Raw genomic sequence first — 15,056 nt, 5'->3', positions numbered from 1 at the left:
TACTTTCCCCCCCTTTCCTCTCCCTCTTGGCTTTTATGTTTCTTCCCACCGTGATCCATTAGGTATTTACCGACAGCGTAATGTGACTTTTCACACCAACTCTTTGTCTGCACTGCCCTGTGGACTGGGTTGGGTAAAGCCTCTCCCCAACCCCAGCTGGCCGGACATCTCCCCCCCCACCTTCCCCTCCCCTTCACACCAGCCAAGCCAAGGATTCCTTTCTCCCTCCCTCTTTCTTTTTCCACCCCTCCCGCCTTCAGTGCGAACCCAAGACGCAGGATCCTGCCGAGGGAAAGTGCTCCTTGAAATCATCACCGCAGCCCCTGCTGTGAAAGTGCAGAGAAGGAGAGAAAAAAAAAACCTCGGCAGCCGACCTCCTGCAGCTGAGGGCTTTGCAAACAGGGCAATGGCTTCAGGCTCTCAGAGATTCTCTCTCACCTTTCTCCAGGGCGTGGGATCTGTCTTCTTCATCCTTCAGATCATCTCTGTTCGGGCTGATGGTGAGTCTCCCATTCAGTTTGGGCTGGGTTGCTATGGCTGGAATGAGAGCTGTGTGTTGAAATGTGTTATTGCAAAAAAAAAAAAAAAAAAAAAAAAAAAAAAAAAAAAAAAAAGAACAAACCCCAAACTTTTTTTATTATTGTTATTTTTTTTAAATAACAAATTCCAATACACGCCCCAGTTTGGGTTAGGAAATGTCTGATTCATAGGTTTTTGGGACTTGACAAATATCCTGGGGTTAAGCAGAGAAAGGAAATAAGATCCCAGAAGGCTAAGATTATTTTATTACAACAAAATGACAGGATAGTGAACTTTTCCAGAGGAAATAAGAATAATAAAAACAAACGCAGAACATGAATAAGAAAGATCAACTATATTTTAGGAGATCCCTCCTTATAATAAAAATATTATTTCACCAATGAACTTCCCCATCTGCCCACTTCGGATGCCCCCCAGTGTCAATTTATATGGGCAGGTACTTGAGGAAAGGAAGAGAAGAAGTCAAAGGCTTTTCTAATCTTTTCTGTTCAGTGCCACACACGCTGAAGATGACTGCTTACCTTTCTCCACGTGAGTTTCATCTCCACTTCACTGCCAAGGGATGGGATCAGGACATGACTGTGGCTGAAGCACCAGCTACCAGTTACTCTGAACTGGGACTTTTTACTTGCTGATGATAATCCTGAATAGCTGCATCTCTTGAAAGTTTCCAGTAGCCTATTGCTCTTTTAATGATTAAGGCTCTGGTAATGATTACCAGCGTCCCTTAGCAAAACCACAATTTATCTTTCAAACAACTGTGTCTTTTCCTGGGAGAGCAATTCTGAATGGCTGCATTTTTTCACTTTCACAGCTGCGGTAGATTTATGCCTGATCTCAGGATTTTTTTTATTTCAATACACAAATCCTTTACCGTCAATATTTGCTGCGTTATTCCAGGGAGCAGATCTTAAGCATTATAGGGCAATAAAAACCTCTTCTTTTCATTCTCAGAGTATTTTCCCTCCTTACCCTAAATTTATTTCAGCTGATGACAAAGTATGGCAACAGGAAGGGAGAAAATTATTCTTGCCTATATGTTTGTACCACTTTATGTAAAAAATCATTTATACAATGGAACTCTGTCTTGCAAATTTGAAGAAAATTACTTTTCAGTTAGAATAAAGGAAAATAAATATGTCAGACAACTGCACTGTGTTGCAGTAGGCAAAACTGTTATTCTGACTTCAGGAAATACTCCTTCCCTAGCAAGATGAGGAGAAAAAAAAATGCACACGCCTAAAGAGGATTCTCCACAGAACTTAAGAAAAAGGAACAAGATAGGGATATTTAACTTCCCTTGCTAAAAATGCTTCATCTGAAGAATTCCCTTATCTTTTCAAAAGCAGCTTCCAATCTGTATTATTTCTGCAGAATTAATGGCATTTTCTTGGTTCTTAAGCAGAAATCCTCTAAAAGAGACAGGGAAAAAACGTTGGAGATCATTTTAAGGCAGTTTGTGGCAGATTTTAATTCTCATTCAACAGCTTGTCAAATTTATTTCACACATGGTAAAGCAATTATAAGAATTAAAGGGTAGACTATCTAAAGTACATTACAGCTGTGGAGCACTATTATAATACTACAGTTTCCATTTTAATTTAACTTCTAAGTGTCACTGTGAAAAACACACGAATCCTCCAGTAACATGCTCTTCAGTGTGTTCTCCTGATACCAGTATTCAAACAAACAAGTGTAACACTGTCCTATAAAACACCTGCCTGCACTATACATTGATACAGAAGAAAACACTTTCCATGAACTTTAAAAATTATCATTATGTGTAGGCTTACGTGTTTAAGAAGATCTGAGAGTACACTACAGGATTAATACTTTCTTTTGTACCAGATTCTGGCTTAATCCAGACAGGAAACCGCCTTCTCGTTTGCATATGTTGCTGGTGAAAATACAATGGTGCTACTCTCAAATGCATGCAAATGTTACTTCAGTGCCAAAGGACTGTCTGGGTGACACCTATGTATGTGTATATTTGTTATTTTCAACTTAGAGTAACTGACTGCTTTGCAAACCGCTGAGGGGATTTTGCATTCACCTTGTAAAACCCTGTGAAATTCAGAAACGGGGTGGGGGTAACTCCAAAACTGGTTACAATATATTTCCCTAAGGTAGACTTGCACTTTATTATCTCACAAAGAAATAATGACAGAGAGGAGGCAGTGAAAGTAGAGGCAGTTGAGGTCTGGTGAAGGTGTAAAGACTCGAGGTTTAATTGATCTCTTTTGCCTAGTATTTACCACAGCACATATTCACATATTGCTGTAGTACAGGTAGACTGCAGAAAGACCAAAATAAATGCCAAAATAAAAGGTAGCTTTGTTTCACTTTGCTTTTTTTTTTTTTTTTTTTTTTTTTTTTTTTTTTTTTTTTTTACAATTAAAATGTGATTGCTTATAGCTGTCAGGGCTGGGCAGACAGAAGGCTTCTCAAGGGCTTGCTCCTGGTCTGACATTCCATGATGTGCCACCATTACTGGAGAATAAAGGAGGTTATAACTTCGGCTCTCAATTATAGCAGTGGAAATACAGGCTTTTGAAAATGTCCTTGCATTTGTTCTGGACTAGGAGAACAAGGATGCAGCTTCATGCATCCTGCACAGAAGTTACCTGCGATTTTTTTTAATCCTGTTTGTCTTTCCGTGGATTCTAAAATATCTGTACATATGAACTATGGTGTTCCGCATAGTTTTCTGGGACAGGATGTCAGAAGAGAATGATGGCAAGTAATCTACCTTACTAAGACACTCCTGAGTTGAAATAAAAACGCTAATTGCAAAGTTTTACCAACTGTTACAGACCAACAGAGAGAACTGATCTGTTGGCTAAATTTGAGTTGCACAGAAGACCTATTGGTCAAGCCAGACCTTGCTTAGGGACTGTAGAGGTCTGCAAGTGGAAGGATCCTGAATCCAGAAAGCTAGGCACAATTAGGTGAGGCTCTGAGATACATTCTTCTGACCTAAAATCAGCTATGTCTGATGTCAAAGGTAGGAAAAAAGCCTACTACACTCTTTGGCTTGCTTTGCATATTTGTTTTTGTAAAGAAAAGGAAAAAAGTATGCTTCTCCTCTTTTGCTCTCTCTGGACACTTGCATCAGTGTAGCAGGTGTCTGAGCATTATACAGGCTCCCACTTGGAAAACAGCACACATTATTGTAGCTGCAAAAATAAATGCATAAAGAGTTCCAATTATGTGATCCTAAAGAACGAAGTAAAATTAAAATTTAAGCTCAAGCTGAATTTAGCTGGGAAGGAACTGAAAAGTGACCTCCCTGTTTTGATGGTTTTCAATGGGAATTAAGAAAGACATCACTTGCTTTACTTCCTCGCAGAATAAACTCTGCTTTCATGAACACTAAGCAGCACTGGTAATTACCCAAATCTCTGCCTGTAATTGTACAGTTTTATTGAATCCTCCACCCCTATTACATATAAAAAACCCAGCATTGTTACATACAACCATAGAAATGGAGATGAAATTGCTCTTGAAGTGACCTTCCCTTCCTCTGCTCCCTTTTGCCTCAATTTGAAGTTTTTAGCATTTAAGTAAAAATAAATTAGACTACACATTTGCATAGCTTTACCAGATTTATTTTGTTGAAACTTAGTAGGTTTTGTCCTTTGAACTAATAGGTATCATGTAATGAGATCAGCAGACTGGGCATGCCTTTGGAAGGGCATTCATTTTATGTTATTTGTGAGAGACAGTTTTATTTCAAATTATATTTAGTTATGCAGTTTTATGTTTCTTCTTCAAGCATGATGCAAATCCTGCTGATGACATGGAGAACTCTGAACTCATTTCGGAAGGCTATGAACCGTGCTTTATGCCTCAGAACTTCTACCTGTATCTGTTATTGTATTAAAGTAAATTAGTCCAACTGTCTTCTTGGTGACCAAGAAAAATCTGTTAATTTAACTGAGATCCCTAAAAATAAAAATAAATAGGTTTTAGTCTAGCTTTATGTTTGAAGAGTCCCTTTTTTGTGCATCTACATGTTCAATTGTACTGCTCTTCAGTCCTGAAAGCATAATAAGGTCCAGTTGTCAGAAGCTGAGTTTAGCAAAATTTGAAACTGGTAATAAGGTGGAGTGAGAGTAATGATCCATTGGAACAGTTTACTCTAAAGTGTGCTGTAAATTCTCCATTACTTGAAGTCATTGAATCATGACTGGATGCCCTTTGAAAAAACATGCACTAGTTCAACCATGAATTTTTTGACATGATGGTGGAATTACCGGAGGGAATCTACAGTCTAGTTAGGCAGGAATTAAACAAGGTGAATAAAGTGAATCCTAGAAGCTCTGCTCTTCTATGGGTATTTTTTCAATCAGAATCTATTGGGGTACTCAAATAAAACTTATATTCAGATACTGCTTGCTTATGAAGTTTTAGTGCCAAACAATTATTTCATCGATATATCAAAATATAATCAATATTCTATAATAATTGTGATCAGATGATGGTAGAGGCTCATGATATAGTATAGGCTAGTTATTAAAGAAAGACTGTTTTTTGGTTTCAAGCCTGAATTTTTCTTCAGAGTAATGAATCCTGCTGTTAATTAACAGCGGGAAGAATTATGCTGTATGTCTTGCCACTGAAGTTAAAACTTTTTCACTGCCCTTCAAACCTGAAACTTACTGTAAATAGGGCATTTTTCATTCAGAACCTGCTTAATGCAAGATGTGCATTAAGCCTCCTAACAAAGACTATTTTTCAGGGATTTTTAGCTGATCTTGGAACCAAAAGGACTGGCTTTGCCTAAAAAGGCTTCAGAAAAGTACCTGGAGTTTGGGAAGCAAATTTCTACACAACCTATTCCATCAGCACACTATGGGAATCAAATGTTCTGGGGGAGAAATGAAGGGTGAGAGTTAAGAGGGAGCTCAGACACAGTGGCAGTTCAAAGGTACCACAACCAAACACATATTATGTTCTTCACAGAAATAAGCACAAAGACATGATCCTTCATTCTGTGCCTTGTAGAAATATAGAACAGTCTCATCTTTAAAACTGCATATTTAAAAAAATAACGACGTATCTCTTGATACCGTGTCAGGCAGAAAACTCTTTACAACTTCTCTCTGCTGTCATAACGTGCTAGAGAGAAAGAAAATACCATTTAACTTTTCAGAACCCCAATAACAAAAATGACTCTGATATCATCGAGTATGTTGGAAAAAGCTTTTTTTTTTTTTAAAAAAAAACCAAGACAAAAACCTTTCATTGCAACTTGCAGTCATAAAAATTTTACAGGTATTCAACCAGGATCTTTAGATCCCCATCTTGGGAATTACAGCACTTTTGTGACAAAAAGGGAGAAAAATTCAATACTTGAATATTTCAAGCATGTTAGCCATGCTACTATGAGGTGCAGAATTCCATTTCAGTGTTGTAGTCTTATTTATTTAAGGGGATTTCCTGCTTTGATGTGCTCCTGTATTTTTCCTATTATTGTGCTAGGATGTCTCCAGTGTTTTCTTTCCTGTAATGTGATACAGCTCAGGATACTGAGGATCCAGCATACCATTGGTCATTTATATTCTAAATAAGTAATCAGGCAAAGCCAAAGGGCTCATCTTTAAAAATTCATCAGATAACCATGAAGTTTCTAAAACTTTGGAGAAGAATCCTATGTCAATCTGGTAAGCAGGTCAGCTTTCTTTCTCCAATTCTGGCTAACCAGAACTTCCTATAAAGCAGTTCATTGTAATTTTCCCAACCAGTAATTCCTTCCTACTTTACCCAAAAAACTATTTATCTACATAGTTTGGACATCCCAGATTCCTTTTCAAAGGGCAAGACTGTTTTGGAGCAGCATCTTCATAGTTTCGAGTAAAAATTGAATTTATCTTAAGTACTAGCAGACACATTACTGTAGCTAAGGAAAGCTGTCTCAGCTTCAGTCTTGGCTAGCAAAACTCCTCTAAAATATAGTTGCTATGGACTGATAAAAAGACTAAATGATGAACTCAATTTCTTCTAGTTATATCTAGATGGAACTTGATGCTTAATGATTTTCCTTGATGTAAGTCTTCTAACAGAAATACCAATAGCTGGAAAAGAAGGGTTCATGCCATGTCAAATTAGCATTTATTATTTAAATCAGATGCTTCACAATTTGCCCTATGTGCCTTTGATGATGCATCTCAATATTGACAGTCAAATAGTGAAATGTATAACATGAACAAGTTTTATTTGGGACAAAGCCTCAATAAAGCATTGAGCTTAATCCTTGCTTACCTTTCAAATTAAAGTTTTTTCAAAACTTAAGAGTTGTTGTTTAAAACCATCAGATTTCTGCTTATATTATCTCTCTCACCATGCATATTTCACTATGTCTATTCATGGTTTTGGAAACAGAAGCCTACATTAGTCTCCTATTCATTATTTGGGACATTTTGCCAAGAATTCTGATGTTTTGTTACTTAGGTCTGTGGAGGCTTGCTCTTTTTTTTTTTTTTTTTTTTTTTTTCACTGCTCTCTATAAACTCTCCCGCTGTAATTACAGTTTATAGTTTTGATTATAGTTGGGCATCAAGAGACAATGTAGTCCAGTGGTTAGGACACTGATCTCTGCTTCTGGGTTGCATTCCTTGGTCAATTACTGTTAACTGCCTGAGAAAATCACTCTGGATACCCTTAATTCCCATTTTTTTCTCATCCCTGCTTGCCCTACATATTGAAATTGGTATCTGCCCATGTTAGGCCGACTTCTCATTGTGTGCAGAAAGAACTCCCATCAGAGTAGGAATCTCCATCAGGACCCCTCTGTGCTTGTTAGCTAATGTGAACAGAACCACCATATTTACTTGAAAGAAATTTTTCATTGTTTTCTGTAAGAACTGTGATCCTTACAGTGGGTTAAGCTGTGCACAGGTGAGAACAGAAAGCTGTCAGGTGCTGACCTCCCTATATTTAGGATTGAAGTCAGATTTATCAATTTTTTAAATAATATGTGGTGAACGGTGGTACTTGGTACAGACTCAGGCCAAATCAGTCTGAAGGTTTTCTGATACTGGGGAAGATAATCTGTGGATGTGAAGCTAGATATGTAGCAAACACTCACTATGTGGTGGAAGATATGCATTCATACAACCTACTAATACTATTACTAATACTGATAATCTACTTTTGAAATAAGACATAATGTGTTTTCAGGCATTTACTGAATGAAGAGTTGTCTTCCTGCCCTCAGCCTTGATCTCTACTTTTGAAATTTCAGATGTATTCTGAGGGAGGTTATCTTCAGAAAGAAGAGACTTGTGGCAATTTAAATGTCAGCACTGTAAACTGCCTCATTGTTTCTTTCTTTTTCTGGAGACATCCAGCTAATGTGTTTATTCCATAACCCAGTAACTTCTCAAGCTTCTTTGCCAAAACCTCAACTGCCCTGTTCCTAGTTGCCAAAACCTCTAACTTTCACCTATATTGCTTTCACAGTGTTAGATAAATTAAAGTAAAATAAACTGCACTGAAAATAAAAATAACACAAGAAATTATTATGCTAAATATGTTCCAATACTCATTCAAAAGAGCCTTCCATTAAGAAAAAAATTCTGTTTGTCTTTCCAGAAAGATATGAAAACAAAGTGACTTTCCAGTGGCACTTAGGCACAAGTTGCCTTAGAATTACATCTTTTTTTTTTTTAGAGAATAGGTATAAGTCTACTTGTGACATAGAAGACTGGGTTGTCATACCACCTTTTATACTTGTGCTTTTTTTATAAATGGAGTTGCTATAAATTTAACTGTAAAATGCTTGGGATTGAATTCTAAGAGTCTGGAATTCTAGTATGTGAATTCCAGTGTCCCAGCCTACAGGAGATGTTCTGACTTTGACTATATATGTGCATGTATCAAGAGAATACCAAGCTTTCTCTCCCCAGGTCTTAGGCACAGACCTATAGAGGCAAGATGAGCTTCTCATATGGGCTAGGAATGATTAGGGCCCTAATTAGGCATTTATGCTTTACTGTTGATGAACAAAACTTAAATGAAAGCTATGGCAAAGATACTCACAGTCCTGGTAAACCTACTCAGATTCCTCATCAAAATGAACCCACTCAAAGCAAGTAAACTTTATTCGGTGATAATTTGCAGTATTTTTGTTGAATATGTATTGAGTACCATACCGTGACAAGTGACGTCTCCTTTCTTGGTGCCGCAGGGAAAGTGTTTGCACTGGAGTCCAAGAACAGCTCTCGTGTTCTGGATTTAGCTGAAGCTGAGAAAGCCTGTGTTGACCTGAGTGCTCGCTTAGCAACTGCAGAAGAACTGAAAAGGGCTGTTCTGGACTGTTCTTTCTCTGCCTGCACCACAGGATGGCTCGCTGGTGGCTCCACCGGGTAAGGACAACACCGTAACCCTTCCTGAAAAGGATGAGTGACAGCTGTCAAGCAAATTTTCCTCCTTGACTAAGAATATTACTGAAAAACACTGGCCACAATTCATGCAGCATGATGTATAGCTAAACATGCTACTCTCACAAAAAACCACAATTTTGTACTGCTAATAAAGCAGGGCCATAAGTATTTCTCAATCTCAGATAATATTTCACTGATCTAACGTGATTTCCCCTCCTTCTTTCCTTCTGAATTGTGCCACTGGGGCTCCCTTTCACCTGGCATGCAGCAGGGTGCTGAGCCCTAAAGAAGCTGAGGATGCAGTGCTGGAGTTTGTGTCAGCATTCCCACTGACTCCATCATTCTCTGCTCCGTAAGAAGCTCAGTTTGCTGAGCTCTGCTGTAGTGGACATTTTTAATGTCTGGCCCTGTTCAAATTGGTCCAAGGGCCATTGCCTGCACAATCTCCTTTTTAATACTTTCAAAAGCAGCTTGTTGTTCTGAGCCCCACTTAAAGTCTTTCTTCTTTTGGGTAACCTCAGAGAGAGGTTTCACAATCTGATTGTAAGCAGGAATATGCATTCTCCAGAAACCAACAGTTCCTTAGAAGGACTGAGTTTCCTTTTTGGTAGTTGGTGAGGCCATAGCTGTTATTTTGTTAATCACATCCATCGGGATCTTGCCATTTAATCCTCAAAAAAAGAAAAAAATTACCTTTATCCTGGCCCAAACCAGGACATTCCACCCTTTATTCCATACCATTTGCATCATGCTCCAATCACTACTATCACTTATCCCTAAATACACCTGTACACAAATACACACATCTGAGAAACACTGACCACAACGAGCAGGAGAATCAGAGCTATAATAAACATGTTGCCATTTTGACTAGAATCAAGTGAGCTCAGCCCAAGAGTGGTATACTTCCTCAAAAGAAAGCTGAAAATGTAATGGAAATATAATGGAACTCATGGAAACCACATGTTTGTTTCAGGTCTTCGTGCATGTCTGAATAGACAGTAAGCATAGATGCAGTAGAAAATGCAATGGTGGTAGAGAGTTTGCTGGGAAAGGTCATGAGGGAACTGGTGCTGTCACTCCATGTGCTGAACATCTGAGGTAGCTCAGGTGACTCGACATGGCACTAGGCTGAGCTTTGCCTCACATTGCAGATAAGTGTTGTAAAATGTACTGCCCTGCCACAGCCTGTCCAGGAAGCATTTAAAGCAGGAATGTAAAAATGTCCTTTAATGGAAACTCCTTCCCTCTGCTGAAGAGTTTCAGGAGGCTAAAGTCAGCCGTCATGAGTAGTCCAGAAGTACCAATGACTTTCAGTGAAATTTAAGGATTTTGAGAACATGTCCCCATGGGTGCTAGCTGGACACCAGAAGCACCATGGTCCTGCCAAGACCCTTCTCAGCTGTGGCTGATGAGGGCTTCCCAAACTCCAGCTAACTCAGGCTCATGCCAGTCTTGTTCAGCTGTGTGATAGTGCACCCATCCAAGCATCACCACCTGTATTTGTTCCTCTGAGGTGCTTTACAAAGTTTTCATGGGTTAGAGGGTAATACCTGGTCTACTGCCAGTGTTCAATGATGATAAAGTTTTGTTTTATCAAGATACTGTATCCAAGTTCCTAAACGTTGTCATAGTATTGGATTTTGTGACAGTTATCAGCTAAGTAAACATTAGTGTTTATGTGTTTTTAGTGATAAAGTTTCCAAAGGACAGAAAATTGCTAGTATTAATGAAAGGTAGTATTTTTAAAAACTCCAACCAAAACCAACAAGCTCTGGTGTTTCTTTTTTTTCAGGTGAAAAATTGTTTGAAAATCTATTTGCATGTACTTTGATTATTAAAATAATCCAGAAATCTTGCAGGATATATGACAGTGATCTAAACCCGAATTTATTTTATTTTTGCTTTCCTAAGCCTGTTGCTGAGACACAGGCTGAAGAGCCAGGATAACTGTCCAACTCTAAGATTTGCATGGCTAAGTTGTTGCACATGTTCTTTTATACAGCCCTTGTACTATGGAAATAAGGAATGATGATGGGTATGAGAAGAAACTCTCCCTTTGCTTATCTATACAGTGCTACTAGTTAGTCCTGAGAGATCTTCAATTGATTACTGCAGGCACTGGACCTACAACTATTAACAGACAGTTGTGGACTTATTCCTGAATATCTTCACTAGCAAAACTGGGTAGAGTGATAGTATTGTACACATCACATCGTAATCGTACGGATGGAAGGAAAGGAGTATTTTTCATCCCTTCCAACTTTCAATACTTCATTCCTCCAGTAAACCCGTTCTTAGCATGTAAGTCTCTAAACTATTTATCAGAAAGGATGTTGTGAGGGCACTCAGCATGCCATTGCTGTGCAGACACCACATTTGACCTTCCCTGGGGAGCTTCACCCAAGAGAATAGTTCTTCAGAGCTGGTATTTGATACTCTCTTCTCTGGAACTATTTTACCCAATAGAATGTCTATTACCTGGTTGGCTGAACTGGGTATTTTTGAGTGTGGGGAAAGCAAGGAAAAGTGTAATGCCTGAAAAGGCTACACTGGTTTTGCTGTTAGTGTAGCTCTAGAGATGGAAATGAGCAGTTGAGTGCAAAGTGTGCAAATGAGACAAATTCAAGTTGGACAAGCTTGAGTTGCCTATTAAGATTTCCAGAGGGCTTTAAATGACTGATGACAAATGGAGTTCAGTGACAATACATGCAGAAGGAACATGCAAGCTACTTGAAAATATCTTACAGGGTTCTGATTTACCTCTGTCAGCCCAGGGAAGATACGAGGACATCACTATGGACAGCACAAAGAAAAGCTCTGTCAGACTGCAGCTGTAGTAAAACTGAACAAACAAACAAGCAAACAAAGAAGTTGCTAGAGTGCCTATGGAGTGGGGCAGAGAATATGAAAAATACATACGTACATGCATCTATACAAACATACATATATGCCAGTGTAACAGCCTCCTTTGGATTATTATTTGTGTAACTGTTAACACATCTGAAGAAAAATACTAAAAGAGGCTCGAAAAAGGGCTCAAGAATGATTAAAGGAATGGAAAAGCTATTAAGAAGGGAGGAAAAGTATTTTACAAAATTAGTTATTTAATTTTAAAAATAAATCTACAGTTATCTATTCAATACTTCGGGCATTTACTTGGTAAATGGAACCATGACAGCAAAGGTAAAGAATAGCTGGTAAATAGAAAAACCTTGATCCACACTTGGAATTTTTATCTTTATTGTATTTATCTTAGTGGGCCTCCACATCTTTGAATGTGATGGCACGGCACAGGGAAAGAAGTGACTTCTCCACATTTGCCAGGTCCAAAGCTGTTCAGGACTTTAAATCCCCATTGGATCTAAAACCTTGGATTCCACCCAGCAGCTTACTGGCATCCAGTGCAGATCACAGAGCTTTAGTCTAATCTTCTCCCATATCCTCTTGGACAGTGTACATCAGAAAGGAGATGAATAGGAGGGGAACATGATAAAAGAAGTTCCAAGTTTGAGGAAAAATGCAGTTTGGTTTATTTATGTGGTTCCTGGGAAGTATCCCAATCTTTCCCCTGAGGAAAAATGGATTAAGCGTTGGTAGTAGAAGTAAACACAAACAAAATATTTGAGTGAAGTCATTATAGTGTTGCAGATTTTCTGACATGCTTCAGTCTTGTTTTGACCAGACCTAAAACTGAACAGGAGCTCTAGCAGAGATGTAAGAGCTTTTCCACCTCTAGATCAAATTTCCAGGTTTTGTATAAATCACTGATGTGTTCATTTCTGATAGCTATTTTATGGCCTTAGGGAATAATTACGATCCCACTCCCAGTAAATAATCCATCACTCTCAGCTGCTGGGTCATTATTGTTACTTTTACAGCCAAATAAGAACCTGGAAACACATTGGAAACACATGGGAGTTTCTCTTGCTATGACTGAAGCACATCAGTGTGTGAGCATGAGCGTGTTTATACTGCCTGCTCTTTGAGCTAGACATTTTATACTGGCAAAGAGGAGAATTTGGTCTGAAGAACTAGTCCTGTTTGGGTGACTGTCAAATTTCTGATGATTCATATGTAAATATGGATCCACATGGAAGCGTGCAAAGATTTAGATATTGTAATGGAACATCTTCTGTTCAATCCAATGAAGTTGTGGCTGCCCATCTCACTCCAACCTACTTCTTACTGACCCACTGCAGTGAGAGAGTTCAGAGAAGGGCAACCAAGCCAGTGAAGGGTCTGGAGAACAAGTCCTATGAGGAGAGGCTGAGGGACTTGGGAATGTTTGGTTTGGAGAGGAGGAGGCTGAGAGGAGACCTTATTGCTTTCTACAACTGCTTGAAAGGAGGTTGTAGGAAGATGGATGCTGGCCTCTTCTCTTAAGTGAGTAATGATAGGACTACAGGAAATGGCCTGAAGTTGCACTGGGAGAGGTTTAGAAATCTCTGAGGAAGAAATTCTTTACTGAGAGAGTATGGGCTGCTCAGGGAGGTGGTGGAGTCACCATCCCTGGAGTATTTAAAAACTGTGTAGATTAGGCACTTCAGGACATGCTATAGTGGGTGATATAGATGTTGATACATATATTTTATTTGGAGGGGATATTAACAGTTGGACCTGGTAAACTTAGAGGTCTTTTCCAACTGTGGAAATTGTGTGTGTGATTCTGTGTGTGACTGTTGCCTCAGCTGTGCTACTAAGTGTTTGTCTCTTGTGTCTTTTAAGTCAGCAGTGAATAAGATGGTCAGCCAGCTGCTAGTTAGGGTGTTATAAAACATCATTCTGCAGAGAATGATGGCAGTGGATGAAGACACTGGTTTGCTGTGGAGATTTCTCGTGTTGCCCTCTCTAATCCACTTCAGTCCCTGTAGGCTGGGTTACTACAAGCAGCAGGTCTCAAAAAAATATAGAATCATGGACTGGTTCAAGTTGGAAGGGACCTTAAAGACCATCTGGTTCCAATTCACCTGCTTGGGCAGGGACACCTCTTCAACTGATGCTTGAGTGAATAGATCCCTGCCAGCAAATCCAAAGAGACAACAACCTTGGAGGTTTTGTGGCTTGAGAAGCCTGAGACAGAACATCTTCTGTTAGCATAAAGGGATGTTTTTGTCTTCTACTTTCAGTTGTTCAAATCAAGCAAAATCAGAGTTCAGGGCTGTCTGCACAGGCAATTCACCAGCAGATCCAAGGGCTTGGGGAGTTTTAAAGAAGAGTCACTGGCAAGTAGACGGTGATATGAGGATAAAGGGTAACTTCTTCCAGCATCCCAGAAGTAAACCATTTACAAGTCAGTCCTGACATATGTAACTTATAAAGCATTACACATTGTAACATTTCAGGAAATGAAATGTCGTTAGGCAGGTTTCATTTCTCAGATGAGCCCTGATAGTTATTTGTACTAAAAATGACACTCTTATGACTTATTTGCATGTCAGACAAGTGAGTCAGTAAAACCAGAAAGCAATCTGCCAGAATATAAATGAAAAAAATGTGTCAGAGTTCTCTAAAGGGCTCGCAGTGCAATCTTTTAAATTCAGGTGTCCTACTGGAAAGCCATGTCTCAAGTCCTCCAGCATTGGGCAGTGTGTCCTGTAGGGTCTTATGTTCATTTCTGGGGTTTTTGAAATCTGGAAAGCAAGCATGACACAATTTTTCTTATCATCATCAGAATATTAGAAAGCAGCTATTTATTTAAGTAATTTTAAACATCCTCAAAAGCTTGTGTTAAGATATTCATAGCAAATTTACTAATTTCCATCACTTTTCTAGGACTGAAAGCTGAAGCTGTCCTGTTCCCTATGCTCTTCCTTGTTTGTCTACAAAAGAATGAAGCCATGTATCCCTCCTATAGGTCTTTGAAGCTCTGAGTTTTTAGTCTTTCTGGTCTATGATAGACCTTCTGCAGGGCTATCAACCTATTCCTTTGCATGAAATTTTCTCAGGCTGGTTCCTACCCAGTCCCTGGAGGGTTTATTTCAGAAGGAATAACTCTGGGGCAGGCAAGCAGAATCAGCTAGAATAAGCTTTGCTGAGGGTGTCAGAAGACTGGGGTTCTTTTCTCAGCTGACCACAGACCAAATGTTTGCTGCAAGGGAAATTACTTCATCTCTATTTTTCCTTCTT

General features: G+C 39.0%; 1 protein-coding gene across 1 annotated transcript in view; it reads left to right on the top strand.

The window, feature by feature from the left end:
• Window positions 1-253: 253 nt before the first annotated feature.
• Window positions 254-15,056, top strand: part of SUSD5 (sushi domain containing 5) — a 45,849-nt gene continuing 31,046 nt past the window's right edge. Inside the window, exons 1-2 of the mRNA XM_071735920.1 lie at window positions 254-500; window positions 8,732-8,909. Of these exons, the coding sequence (XP_071592021.1) occupies window positions 407-500; window positions 8,732-8,909 (272 nt within the window). The 5' untranslated portion in view covers window positions 254-406. The remainder of the gene's footprint in view (window positions 501-8,731; window positions 8,910-15,056) is intronic.

The sequence above is a fragment of the Heliangelus exortis genome, chromosome 2 (assembly GCF_036169615.1).
Source record: "Heliangelus exortis chromosome 2, bHelExo1.hap1, whole genome shotgun sequence".
NCBI lineage: Eukaryota > Metazoa > Chordata > Aves > Apodiformes > Trochilidae > Heliangelus > Heliangelus exortis.
Note: the sequence above shows the minus strand (reverse complement) of the source record. Positions and strands in the feature narration are given on the sequence as shown.